The sequence below is a fragment of the Bubalus kerabau genome, chromosome 2, assembly GCF_029407905.1.
Source record: "Bubalus kerabau isolate K-KA32 ecotype Philippines breed swamp buffalo chromosome 2, PCC_UOA_SB_1v2, whole genome shotgun sequence".
Lineage (NCBI taxonomy): Eukaryota > Metazoa > Chordata > Mammalia > Artiodactyla > Bovidae > Bubalus > Bubalus kerabau.
Genome location: NC_073625.1, coordinates 126913438 through 126928103, shown reverse-complemented (window position 1 = coordinate 126928103; position 14666 = coordinate 126913438). Strand labels below are relative to the sequence as shown.

General features: G+C 40.3%; 1 protein-coding gene across 3 annotated transcripts in view; it reads left to right on the top strand.

Moving 5' to 3' along the window:
• Positions 1 to 10773, top strand: part of KNG1 (kininogen 1) — a 32691-nt gene extending 21918 nt beyond the window's left edge. The window contains exons 7-11 of one of the 3 annotated variants that reach the window (XM_055568795.1): positions 805 to 971; positions 6804 to 6911; positions 7028 to 7114; positions 8487 to 8564; positions 10449 to 10772. In XM_055568795.1, the coding sequence (XP_055424770.1) occupies positions 805 to 971; positions 6804 to 6911; positions 7028 to 7114; positions 8487 to 8564; positions 10449 to 10559 (551 nt within the window). In that variant the 3' untranslated portion in view covers positions 10560 to 10772. Of the gene's footprint in view, positions 1 to 804; positions 972 to 6803; positions 6912 to 7027; positions 7115 to 8486; positions 10351 to 10448 lie in introns of those variants that run through there. The other 2 variants (XM_055568796.1, XM_055568794.1) reach the window with 2 other exon arrangements.
• Positions 10774 to 14666: the final 3893 nt, after the last annotated feature.

The following is a 14666-nucleotide window of genomic DNA, read 5'->3' as shown; positions in this document are numbered from 1 at the left end:
ATCCAGCCCAGTGTTTCTATGATGTACTCTGCATAGAAGTTAAATAAGCAGGGTGACAACACAGCTTTGACGTCCTCCTTTCCTGATTTAGAACCAGTCTGTTGTTCCATGTCAATTTCTAACTGTTCGCGGCTTGACCTGCACAAAGATTTCTCAGGAGGCAGGTCAAGTGGTCTGGTATTCCCACCTCTTGAGGAATCTTCCACAGTTGGTTGTGATCCACAGTCAAAGGCTTTGGCATAGTCAATAAAGCAGAAATGGATGTTTTTCTGGAACTCTCTTGCTTTTTTGATGATCCAACGGATGTTGGCAATTTGATCTCTGGTTCCTCTGTCTTTTCTAAATAAATCCAGCTTGAACATCTGGACTCATCTTGAATATTCTTATACCAAGGGTTGGCTTTTCTCATACTTCAAAAATAGTTGTGTACATTGCACAATATGAAGCATTACTGAAGTTTCCTGCTCACCAGAATCATAGGATTTAAATTTTTCCCGCAAGAAAATCATTCCTTTACGTTAAGCATTGCTTTTTACAGTTTCCATTAAAAATGCAAAAACTCCAGAAAAGAGCAGCATATTGATTGAGTCACCTTCTGATTGAAAGTTTCCCTAAACACACTTGGCTTTTAGAAGAGGAAAAGAGGAGAGATAGTCAGTTAGAGGTCTGACAGACAACCTCCACCGCTGGGTCTTGGGCTGCCACGTGGCCCTCTGTTGGTGGATGCTGGATCACATGTGGAAAAGGTACTAGGCTAGATTGCTACTTCAGGGCACACACTGATGTGAAATCTGCATCTTTCAGGGAAGGGTTTTGTACCCACCATGATTTGTGTCGGCTGCCCCAAACCTATACCTGTTGACAGCCCAGACCTGGAGGAAGCTCTGAAGCATTCCATCGAAAAGCTTAATGAAGAGCATAATGGAACCTTCTATTTCAAGATTGACACTGTGAAAAAAGCAACAGTACAGGTCTGTAAATTATAGTGATAGTCTATTGCAAATTGTTTACTAATTTTGCCACTGATCTTGGCTCTGGATTGGGAAACAGTATACCTCACAAATGGGATTTGGTAGACTTGAATTTCAAGTCCCAACCTCACAGCATGCTTGATGTGTGATCTTGGACAAGTCATTTAAAGCACTGTCTCCGTTTTCTAGCCATAAAGGACTATAGTAAGTGTTAGTTGCTCAGTCATGCCTGACTCTTTGCGACCCCATGGACTGCAGCCCTCCAGGCTCCTCTGTCCATGAGATTTTCCAGGCAAGGATATTGGAGTGGGTTGCCATTTCCTTCTCCAGGGGATCTTCCCAACCCAGGGATTGAACCCGGGTCTCCTGCACTGCAGGCAGATTCTTTACTGACTGAGCTACAAGGGAAGCCCATAAAGGACTATAGGAAGGGTCAAAAAAATAACATATGTCAATCACTTCTCAAAATCTAAAGTGCCATATAAGTACTAGCAACTTGTATAATTAAGAAAATTGAGAGCTAGGAAAAACAAGACTTATCCTCTGCCTTTCTAGATCCATCTGTCATTATAACATCATTCAGTGCCTTGGGCTCAGCCACATCAGCCAGCCATTGCCCAGACTTTCTTTGCATGCTCATCTCCATCTCATTTTTTCCCTGCCTCGGGTGCCTTCCCCTCTACAAGTGTCCCTTCTAGGAATTCATCTCTCCTTCCATGCCTGTCAGTAGAGATGAAGGAGTATCCTTGTTTGGAGGTCACAGGGCCTAGCTCTGCAACAGCATCTGCCACTCACATCCTGGGTGACCCTGGGCAGTTATTCAGGCTCATGAAACCTTTGTGGCTGGATCAGAAAAGCCCAAATCCCTTCAAACTCCAACAGCATATGACCGATGTATTTATGGACAGATTCCTATTATGGAACCTCAAAACTGGCTTACCTAAATACAAGCTAAAGAAAAGTCATCAAAAAGGAGCCAAACTGGGAATTTCCTGGCAGTCTAGTGGTTAGGACTTCACACTGTCACTACTGAGGGCATGGTTCAAACCCTGGTCAGGGAACTAAGATCCCAGAAGCCATGCAACATGACCAAAGGGAAAAAACTATTATTGCAAACAAACATGATTTTTATAGGCTTCCCTGATGGCTGAGATGATAAAGAATCGGCCTTCAATGCTGGAGACCTAGGTTCAATCCCTGGGTTGGAAAAATCCCCTTGAGAAGGGAATGGCAACCCACTCTAGTATTCTTGCCTGGAGAATTCCATGGACAAAGGAGCCTGGCGGGCTACAGTCCACGGGGTGGCAAAAAGTCAGACAGGACTAAGTGATTAACACACAAAAAACATGATCTTTATAGTCTACAAAGAAAATCTCACTTTAAAAGTTCATTCTGGCTCAGTAATTGAATTTCTAGAACTATAAAATAGAAAAGTCTTTAAATACAATAATATTCATTGCAGCTTTAACTATAAAAGCAAAAAATAAAATAGTAAACTCTCAAAATGATCAATAATATAGAAATGATCAAATTGTGTCTAGCATATCCTTACAATGGAGTATTAAGCAGCAATTTTAAACCATCTTTGTGAGGAGTTCTTGATGTAGAAAATGCTTGTGTTATACTATGCAAAAAGAGGCCATAAAATTGAATAAACATTCTGTTCTTGATCATGTTATTAAAAAGTACAGGGAAAAGTACTGAAAAGAAATGTCTCAGATTATTCATAGCTTTTAGGTGGTGTCACAGTGGGCTGCTTATTGTAATCTTCCTTATTTCCTGTATTAGTTTTATATGCTGGGGGGGAGGAAGACCTGAACAAACCATATTAAAATAAATCAAAACTGGCACTATGATTTCTGTCCTACTCAGACACTTATTTCTGGATGTCATATCCTCTCCCTGATTTCACTAGCACATAACCCATGTTAGGCTTACTTGAAAGGAGTACCAATTCATGCTGCTCTTGTCTTTGTCAACTTTTCTTCTCGCTGTTTTTCTGTAAAATTCCCTTATTCTTACTGATGCAGGAACAGTCCAGTACTCCACCACATAATCCACGTCAAAGAGTTGCTGTCAGGAAAGAACCACTCATTCTCAAGTGTGTGTATCTAGTCCTCTTGGTAGTCCCAGTTCTTTCTGTAAATTAGTCAACATACTAGAATGGATGTGTTTATGCTAAGGGTACAAGGAAAACCACAATAGAATAAGCTACATCCCTTTACTTGCTAAATTAATCTGGAATATTGTGAGAATTTCAAATTTACTTTTAAGAGGTGACTTTTTACTTATTTTTGCATTTAAAGAGAGCAATTTGGTCACTCAAGGCAGCCCTAGTGGAAGCAGCTGATTTATTGGAAATCAGCTTACCATAATGAATTTGCAATAGCTAGTCTCTTAGTGACCCATTTGCCAAATAGCTAATTTGTTTTACAATTTTAGTCTTGCCTTGGCTTTGCATGTTTAGTCCTATTTGGGTACATGTCCATTCCAGGTTGGTTTCATATTTCAGATAACAAACATTTCTTAAATCCTTTGTTTTCTCATGTGAATGGTTGTGATTTCTGTCATATACCGTTCATTTTGCCCTATCCCCATGGCTGCTGTCAATGTTCTTCCCTGCCTCTGCTCAGATAAAAACACTTCAAGGATCTATGGGTGCACATTCAGGAATTTTCCTTTGACAAAAAGTCCTAGAAAGGTCAAGGAATATGTAGATGTCTAAGATTTATGATGCAAATTGACAGATCATCAAATGATTTGCAATTATGTCAATTTACATTCACACCATGTGGATGTAAGACACTGGCTGATGGTCTTGACTTGACCTATTCGAATACTACCAGCAGTGACTGAGATTCCGTGTTTCCCACACCTCACCAGGTGTCAGCTCTGTTTTTTATCCTTGACAAGATGCAAGGTTAAACATGATGTTGTATAGTTTTTTAAATGTGCATATCCTTGGTTATTAATGAAGCCCAGCTTGTTCAGGAGTAATGATCTTTTTAACTTCTCCAAAAGAGCTGGTTATGTCCTTGGTTCATTTCTTTAGTGTTGGGCTTTCTGTGTATAAGCATACTGACCCTACATCATATTTTTCCCAGTTTACCTTTTTACCTTATTCACTGTGACATTTGAGAATCAGTTTTCATTTTTGTCTAGTCAAATTTTGACATTTTCCCCCTTCCTTTAGGTTCTTTCCTCTGCTTTTCACCTATGAAAAGCCTCATCACCCTAAGAACTGATTAATGTTTTTTATACCTTTCTAGCTTATTTAGTTTAAATGTCTTAGGCATTTGGAACTTATGTTACTAAGTAGTATTCTATACTTTAAAAACAAAACTTGGACAAGATAGATTTAAGCAGGGAAGACTTCTGATAAGAACAGCAATATAGATGCGATTTTGAGGTTCTTGAATACAAGATATTACTGCTGCTGCTAAGTCGCTTCAGTCACGTCCGACTCTGTGCGACCCCATAGACAGCAGCCCACCAGGCTGCTCCATCCCTGGGATCCTCTAGGCAAGAATACTGGAGTGGGTTGCCATGACTAGGGCTACTTTATTCCTCCCCTCTGGACCCTGAATAGAATTAAGCCAACAGCTGTGATTTTTGTCATATATTGTCAACTTTCCTAGGCAACATCATATTAATCAACTGTGGCTCAGAGGTAAAGAGTCCACCTGCAGTGCAGGAGACTGGGGTTCAATCCCTGGGTCAGGAAGATCCTCTGGAGAAGGAAATGGTAACCCACCCTAATATTCTTGCCTGGGAAATCCCATGGACAGAGGAGCCTGGTGGGCTACAGTCCATGGGGTTTCAATAGAACTGGACACAACTGAGTGACTAAATAACAACAACAATGTCAGAAAACTGGATTAAAGTATACTCTCAAATTAAGCAACAAAATTCATGATCACCAATGTATACACTCGAAAACACTTTTTGGACTTCCCTGCCCAGCTTATATAGGTCTGGAGTTTTACAAGTTATCAAATTTGTCTTATAAATTTTACTGTGCTTACCTAGAAAATGTTGCCAGAAAAGGTAGAGGAGTAGTTTAGCTCTTCCTGTTCTCTGCTCTTCTCATCCTCCTCCCATTTCAATTCCTCCATGCTTTTCAAAAAACACAAAGAAAAACGGAAGACTTATATTATGGAATTATACTATCATTCCATAACTTTATTTTTTCAGTAATGGTCAGCTTTCCAGGAAACAGGTATGTATAATATATTCTTTTTGATAACTATATAATATTATACACACACACATTTAAATCCTAGAATGAAATGCTGAATAACTTAGCCTGAAAATTGAGCCACGTTAACTACCTTTTAAATTTATATATATAATTTTAAAACATTTTAAAAAGTATATTTTTCAAGTCTGTAAAGGCTGTAAGCTTTTTTAAAAAAAACTGTGCTTGTGATTCTGTTGAAGTCAGTATATTGGGAAAAAACCACACAATGACCTTTAATTTTTAAGTAAATAAAGTACATGTATTCTAGACCAAAAAGAAAAAAAATTGGGCCACAAATATTAACAGAAGACAGTATTATATAATGATTAAAACTTGCTAGAGCTTAAAATAGTTTCTTAATATTAAAAAAAAAAATCCCTCAGAGAAGCAAGCTAGAAATCCAAAGAACTTTCCTAATCACATAATTTAATCTACATAATTTCTATAGCAGTTCAGTTCAGTTCAGTTCAGTCACTCAGTCATGTCCGACTCTCTGCGACCCCATGAACTGCAGCACGCCAGGCCTCCCTGTCCATCACCAACTCCCGGAGTTCACTCAGACTCACATCCATCAAGTCGGTGATGCCATCCAGCCATCTCATCCTCTGTCGTCCCCTTCTCCTCCTGCCCCCAATCCCTCCCAGCATCAGAGTCTTTTCCAATGAGTCAACTCTTTGCATGAGGTGGCCAATGTACTGGAGTTTCAGCTTTAGCATCATTCCTTCCAAAGAACACCCAGGGCTGATCTCCTTTAGAATGAACTGGTTGGATCTCCTTGCAGTCCAAGGGACTCTCAAGAGTCTTCTCCAACACCACAGTTCAAAAGCATCAATTCTTCGGTTCTCAGCCTTCTTCACAGTCCAACTCTCACATCCATACATGACCACAGGAAAAACTATAGCCTTGAGTAGATGGACCTTTGTTGGCAAAGTAATGTCTCTGCTTTTGAATATGCTATCTAGGTTGGTCATAACTTTCCTTCCAAGGATTAAGCGTCTTTTAATATCATGGCTGCAGTCACCATCTGCAGTGATTTTGGAGCCCCCAAAAATAAAGTCTGTCACTGTTTCCACTGTTTCCCCATCTATTTTCCATGAAGTGATGGGACTGGATGCCATGATCTTCGTTTTCTGAATGTTGAGCTTTAAGCCAACTTTTTCACTCTCCTCTTTCACTTTCATCAAGAGGCTTTTCTCTGATTCAAGCTTTGGTAGAACAAAAAGGTGTGTTTAAAGGAAATATTTAAGTTTTCTTCCTACTTGTCCTAGATTCTACATATTATGACTTGAGCCTTTGAATTGCTGGTGAATCTTGCAGTTGCTGAAAAATAAAACTCAGGAAAATAGAAAAACAAAAATGATAGCATGGTTTTCTTTTCCCATTTAAAAAAGGAAATAAGCCCGATTGCCAAATATTTTAATGTACATACAAAGTTTTGTTGTCAAATATTTATACTTTTTGAGGGTAACTCTTATTTGTTCAGTACATAATTTAAATGTCAAGATTCTCCCCTAAAAGCCCTTATGATAAAAATGTATGATTTATTACACAACATTAATTAAGCTCCTATTTTGTGCTAATTCACTTTCCAGGTGGTAGCTGGACTAAAGTATTCTATTGTGTTCATAGCAAGGGAAACCACATGTCCTAAGGGAAGTAATGAAGAGCTGACCAAGAGTTGTGAGATCAATATACATGGTGTGAGTATAATGCAGCTGTCTTACTGATTCTCTGGAAATCTGTATGATGTTTTATGCTTATTTATGTATCCCATGAATAACACTGTTTTCTCTTTGGCTTCGATTTTCATGGATAGCAAATTCTACACTGTGATGCTAATGTCTATATGGTGCCTTGGGAGGGAAAAGTTTACCCTACTGTCAACTGTCAATCACTTGGACAGGTATGATTCTAATCGCAGTTGCTTTGGGTTAACTATGCTCATTCTGAAAATATTTGGAGGTTGAAAATGAACCACTATTTACATGAATTGGAGGACTATCTTTTTTAAATGGGGAGAACACTCACATTTCTATGCTGATCTCTTCTTATGGCTAGAAAGGGAGAGCAGCTGTCCCCTTAATCACTCCTCTGACACGGCCAGTGTCCCGTGAGTTCACAGGTTCTCTTAGGGAAGCACATCCAAGGAGCTTAGGAAAAATGCAGGTCGCACACCCCACTCTACATTTCCTGAATCAAAAGCTGTATTTTAACACAGTCCCCAGGAAAGTCATACCCATATGCAAGTTTGAGAAGCATTAAGTTGCATCATTTTTTTACTTCTTAAAAGAACCCTGGGAGGTAAGTAGTACTTTCCCTACTTTCAAGATTGAGACACTAAAAATTACAAAGATGCTAAAGTCCTAAAGTGGATAATAACTTTATCAAGTGCTTCCTCCATCTTAGACACTGTACTGAGGACTTGACATTGACACATATTTTTCTCCTGACAACTCTACGAGGCAGGTGATTTTATTATTCCTATTTTACACACAAGGGAAGTGAAGCTAGTGGTGCTCAGATACAAATCTAGGTCAAATCAGAGCCTACTCTGTTCACCATCATACTGATAGCTAGTAGGCTCTGGCTTGTTTGACCTCAAAGACCACACTCTTTAAATCACCAAACACTGCCTCCAACCACCACATTCTCACAGGTAGTAAGTGTGTAGGTAGAAATAACCCACAAATCCATAGCTTCAATGCAAGTTGCCTCTGCTCCCTTTGTTCTGCATTTAGGTTTTTGCCATATGTAGGTATGTATATAGTCTAATACAAACATTATACAAAGGCTGTGTTTCAAGCTTGTGAACATATATATCCTGTGTTTCAATTCAGCAGAGTGATTGTAGATATATGCTGCTTATATATTCCATTCTTAAAACCAGTTAAGGTCTTTTTGGATAAAAAGCAGTAATATGCTAATAGAAATAGTATCAATTAATAAATAATGTGCCATGGCTTATGGAATCATAGGCTTAGAGAGTACCCTAGAGATCATGTAGTTAACCATCCAGTTTTTCCTGATTAAAAACTCTCTATTTTAGAGTATTATTAGGAACAAGAATCAATATCTCTAAGTTATTAAATCAATCAAAAGAGGAAAAATTTTTCATTTTCATCCTTTATGGAATATTAATGTATATAGCACTTAAAATCTGGCAAAGACGTTCCCTATCGTAAACTAAGATAGCATTGTCAGGCCCCCATCCCTTCTTTCTTTTTTGATAGTGTGGTTTTCACAGTAATGCATTCATCTTAATATTTCCTGTTTAGACCTCACTCATGAAAAGGCCTCCAGGTTTTTCACCTTTCCGATCAGTTCAAGTGATGAAAACTGAAGGAAACACAGCTGTAAGTCTACCCCACTCTGCCATGTCACCTGTACAAGATGAAGAGCGGGATTCAGGAAAAGAACAAGGACCCACTCATGGGCATGGCTGGGACCATGGAAATCAAATAAAATTACATGGCCTTGGCCATAAACATGAGCATGACCAAGGTCATGGGCACCATAGGAGTCATGGTCTTGGCCATGGACATCAAAAGCAACATGGTCTTGGCCATGGACATAAGCATGGTCATGGCCACGGAAAATATAAAAACAAAAGAAAAAACAATGGAAAGCATTATGATTGGAGGACACACTATTTGGCAAGTCCTTATGAAGACAGCACTACATCCTCTGCACAGATGCAAGAGAAGACAGAAGAGACAACACTCTCTTCCCTAGCCCAGCCAGGTGTAGCCATTACCTTTCCTGACTTTCAGGACTCAGATCTCATTGCAACTGTGATGCCTAATACACTACCACCTCCCACAGAGAGTGATGATAACTGGATCCCTGACATCCAGATACAGCCAAATAGCCTTGCATTTAAATTGATTTCAGATTTTCCAGAAACAACCTCCCCCAAATGTCCTGGTCGCCCCTGGAAGCCAGTTAATGGAGAGAATCCAACTGTGGAAATGAAAGAGTCTCATGATTTTGATCTCTTTGATGCTATTCCTTAATTTAGGCAGCCAGGGGTATTTCTTTAACATCTCATCAACCCCTGTCCCCATTGTCCAAAGATCCTCATATAATACAACAAAAACCATGAACATTCAGAACAGCCTAGAGAGAAATAAATGGTGAGACTCCCCATCAATCTCTATGGATGACATAAAACTGTGTGCAGAATTCTAACTCCTTTCTGAGGTTTCCTCCCAAGTTTTCTTAACTAGTACAGAAAATGGACAAACTAATATACTTGTGGCCTACTGCAGTTGCTTTTCTGATAATGAATGTGTACCTTCAAATGTACATCATCAATTTGCATACAAAGATTCCTGACATTTTGAATAAACTGTAACATCTGGTCCATATGTGGCAATAAGGGAAGTTAGAGACTGAATGCCGAACTTCTTAATGGAGGAAAAAAATAATAAAAACCTCCAGAGGTCAAAGAGGAAAAAGAGAGAAAGACAGATTGGCCAAAGGGAGGACAGAGAAAATAAATTAATTGACTTTCTGTTTCCAAAATGGGTTAGTAATCTCAAACAGTTACTCCCATGTGACAAAGCTATTCTGATAATTCTCTTTCTGGGTGAGAGTGTTTCTTGTAAGTCAGTAACTTCTGTTTACTCATTAACTATGCTTTGCAATAGGGCTTTCAAATAGGAGTTTTCTGTTTGTTTGTATGTTGCCAGCATTAGACTGAGTAATCCTTACAGTTCAATAGCTCTGAGTTTAATGATAAGGATGGAAAGCAGAAGTAATACAAAGGCTGGCCTGCTTGAGGAAATCTTTTTTTTAATAATTGATAAGGGAATATCATGATATGTGATGCAAATTTTGTTCAGAAATTTTATGAGAAATTCTTTCTAGCCTTTATAGTTGCATTTTCTTTTTCTATAACATTGAAGTATATGGACTTTTGCAGGAAAGAATAATATGATTATCTTTAATTTACTGGTAATGTGATGGAGGCATGTCTTTCACAGCCCCTGCTGTGCTTTTGCCTAGGGAAATAGGGCTTTATACACCCACACTCACCTGTGGATGCCCATCACTGTTTCTTCAACTTATTGGATGCATTTGAGCCACTGAGTTTTTATTTCATTCAAAATATTATCTGTACTTGCAAATAAAGAACCAATGATCTCAGGAAAAGGTCTCATCTTGTCAATTAGTGGCTTCACCTTCCTCTCTTTGAATGATAACCTCAGATTAACAGAGTTTTACTATACTTACAGACGCACATAAGGTCCTGTGAATACGAGGGCCGACCTCAAGAGGCAGGGGCAGAGCCAGCACCTCAGGGTGAGCTCAATTTACCGGCAGAATCTCCACAGTTGGCACAATAGACCCGACAACCTCTGTCAGCAGCCCTGCGTGGAAGGACGAGAAGGTGGGGTAGAATTTAAATAGAGAAGAATGCTGTTTTATCCCTCTGTGACTGACTGAAATAAAGTTCTGTCTTTATGTTCCCCTCCTGGTTAATTCACGCTGGTCTCCTTTCAGTCACGACCAACCTGCAGCCAAGTTGAGATGATCAGAGAGCCAGCACTGGGGCTCTGCCCTAGGGGCTCGCAGTGCAGCCCTGGAGCATTCTTGTTCACTGAGGCAGGATCCCGTAGCTGGGGCTTCCCTATCACAGAGACCTTGTCATGGGTGCTCAGTCAAGGGGTAGTGGGTCATGTTTCCACCAAGGATCTAAGGACTCTCTCCCTTTCCTTCTTCCTTCTCCTCCTGATTGCCAACCCAATGCTGAGAGAATTTGTCTTATTATATTATTTTTTATGATCTAAATTATTACCAAAAAAGAAAAAAAATCTTTTGTTAATATATCTACCAACTTCTCATTATCAGAAAATACTGAGTCTCAAAAAAGTTGAAAGAAAATATAAAATTATCTTTCTGATCTGGGTAAAAGAAAAGAAATAGAAAACCATTAGAATACAAGATAAGAGATTTAGGATTTTCTGTAACAAACACTTATTGAAGCCTCCTTTTGTGGCATAACTTAATCCTCACCACCACTCTGAGGTCTCTGTGATCACCTTTCCTTTACGATGAAGCTGTAGCTCATAGAGCCCTGCCCAGAGTCACAAAGTTAATATGCGACAGAGCTGGTATTCAAACTCAGACCTTTGAACTTTAGCACACTGTGTTATCACGGGGCTTTACAGTATTATCAATACTGTCATTACGAAAAACACATCAAGATAATTTCTGACTCTGGGATGATTATGATTTCACTCCAAAGCCCTTATGAAATATTTCATCGTATCTGGTGCTATTCTGAGTCCTGCTCATGGTAAACTAGAACAGAGTCAAGCACAGGCATTAGCTATTTACCATAGTCAACTGAGAAAAAGAAATATTTTTATTACATTTTAAATGTTGAGTTTTTATTTAAAACATTCCCCTCCATTGTACTGTCCAGACTGAAGAGGCAGTCAACAAAAAGAAACTTGTGCAATCATTTTAAAGAATTACAGACTAAGATGAAGATGCCATCAACAAGACGACAGAAGTGGATGTGTCTTCTTTTTTGTCAGTCTTAGTTTAAATACTTGGCAGCTTATCACACGTTTGAGGCATCCTGAGTGCTCAGAGCATGTGTGTGGTGATTGGTGCTTCTAGTCATTTTTAGTCGAATTGGGTTCACATATTCAGCCTATATGCTTCTCTGATAGCTCAGTTGGTAAAGAATCCGCCTGTAATGCAGGAGACCCCAGTTCGATTCCTGGGTCAGGAAGAGCTGCTGGAGAAGGGATAGGCTACCCACTCCAATATTCTTTGGCTTCCCTTGTGGCTTAGCCAGTAAAGCATCCCTCTGCAATGTGGGAGACCTGGGTTCAATCCCTGAGTTGGGAAGATCCCCTGGAGTAGGGAAAGGCTACCCATTCTAGTATTCTGGCCTGGAAAATTCCATGGAGAAGTCCATGGGGTCGCAAAGAGTTGGACGCAACTGAGTGACTTTCATTTCACTTCACTTCACTTCACTTCACGTTCAGCCTATGGGAGCCTCAAAGCAAAAAGAAGAGAAATAAATTTCAAAAGACATGAATGCTTTACCTTGAAGAGCTTACAGTCCCTTTGGGAAACCAAGACAAAGCATAGGGAACAGATATTTAATCCAAACAGCATCTTTGTGGAGCAGTGAACTTGACTAATGTGATGGGAAGATGTTGAATAGGTGGAAGGACCAAAGTGGAGAGAGAAAGTAAAGCCCAAGTGAGATGGTTCTTAAAAAAAAGTTTTATCAAAATATAGTTGACCTAACATGTTGCATTACTTTCAACTGTACAGCAAATGATTGACATATGTGTATATGCATGCTGCTGCTACTGCTAAGTCACTTCAGTCGTGTCCGACTCTGTGCGACCCCATAGACGGCAGCCCACCAGGCCCCGCCGTCCCTGGGATTCTCCAGGCAAGAACACTGGAGTGGGTTGCCATTTCCTTCTCCAATGCATGAAAGTGAAAAGTGAAAGGGAAGTCGCTCAGTCGTGTCCGACTCTTAGCGACCCCATGGACTGCAGCCTACCAGGCTCCTCCGTCCATGGGATTTTCCAGGCAAGAGTACTGGAGTGGTGTGCCATTGCCTTCTCCCAAGTCACTCCAGTCATGTCTGACTCTTTGCGACCCTAGGATTGTAGCCTGCCAGTCTACTCTGTCCATGGAATTCTCTAGGCAAGAATACTGGAGTGGATTACCATGCCCTCCTCCAGGGGATCTTTCCGACCTAGGGATTGAACCTGCATTTCTTACATCTGCATTGGCAGGCAGGTTCTTCACCACTAGCACCAGCTGGGAAGCCCATATGTGTGTATACCTATGTGTATATATATAGATAGATAGGTAGATATATTCTTTTTAAGGTTCTTTTCCATTATAGGTTATTAAGAGATATTGAGTATAGTTCCCTGTGCTACCAAGTGGGAGTTTAGATTTGTCAGTTTAGATTTGTCTCGCTTCTGTCTCATCACAACAAAGATTTGGAGCGATGGACATTAAAGCCCTTGGCGTGTCACAGCTCTTGGGTCTTGGACAGACTCTGTTATAGCTCTTAGACAAATCAGTGTTACAGCTCTATTTTATTTAGAAAATAGCAAGAGAATCCATCCTCGAGGCTGAGGGCATGCCAACTCAAGGATGCGATAAGAAGAGAGTGGGGGAGCGCGCCAGCGTGCGGTGGGGAGAGAGAGAGAGAAAGACAGTGTGTGCTTTGGCTTCTCTTTTTATGTTTTTTTGCATCCCCCTGGGCCTGCCCTATGTAAATTGGGCTAGCCAGGAGTGCTGTTTGTTCTACCTGAGGTCCTCACTCAGGTCCTCGGACCTTTCTTTGACCTTCCTTTGTTCTATTTTCACGGGCTTTTCCCTTCCTTGTCTTTTAGCCACTGCCATTTTGGACTCCTGTTTCCTATTCTACCTACCTAACAGATTGAAATAATCAGTGTGGGACCTGTCATATAAATGGGGAAGTAGCATTAGATAGCTTAGTTTTATGGACTAAGCCTGTAGAAAACATGTGAGAACCTGCAATAACATGACTCCTTATATCAAAAAGAACATGAAGAGATGGTTCCCTGAAAATAACCTTCATTTCTACTACTGAGCTAGAAACCCAAAACTAGCAGCAGACTTTTGTTATAACAGCTCTCCTGCCTTTTATCTTCTCTACATGACGTTTGGAGATGGTACTCTATTGCGTCTGGAAATAACACTAGTCTATTACGGCAATTTAAAAATGGATGAAACAGTAGCTCCTGGAGAGAATATAAATACAAGCTTTTTAGGTGAGTAATATTTACCAGCTGAGTGACTTAGTACTGTGTCAACTGGGCTAAATAGGAATTATTAAAAAAAAAAAAAAAACTGCTTTGCTATGTGACTCTAGGCTAGAGTTGTTCAGAGGAGAAATTTATTTGTGATTGAGAAAATGAAATGGAGCAGTGCTGCTACTCCCGAAAGTCGTGGGGTAAGACGCAGAGATGCTGCTCACTCCTGCTGGTTTCATCCTCCCTGCTCTGAATGTGACAACCCCCCGCCGCCCCAATACCAGCCACGTGGACCTCCAGCCACACGAGTCCCACCAGGACCACAACCTTCCACAGATGTCTTCACCAACTCTCCTTCACTGTCCCTCTGGCAGCCGGATGTGTTTGTCCAGATTTCCCTAAAATTTCTGGTTTCTAAAAGCACCAATGCCTCTGTATAGAACAAGGAACTCTGCTCAATATTCTGTAATAATCAAAGTGGGAAAAGAATTTTTAAAAGAATCAGTTCAGTTCAGTCGCTCAGTTGTGTCCGACTCTTTGCGACCCCATGAATCGCAGCACGCCAGTCCTCCCTGTCCATCACCAACTCCCAGAGTTCACTCAGACTCATGTCCATCGAGTCAGTGATGCCATCCAGCCATCTCATCCTCTGTCGTCCCCTTCTCCTCCTGCCCCCAATCCCTC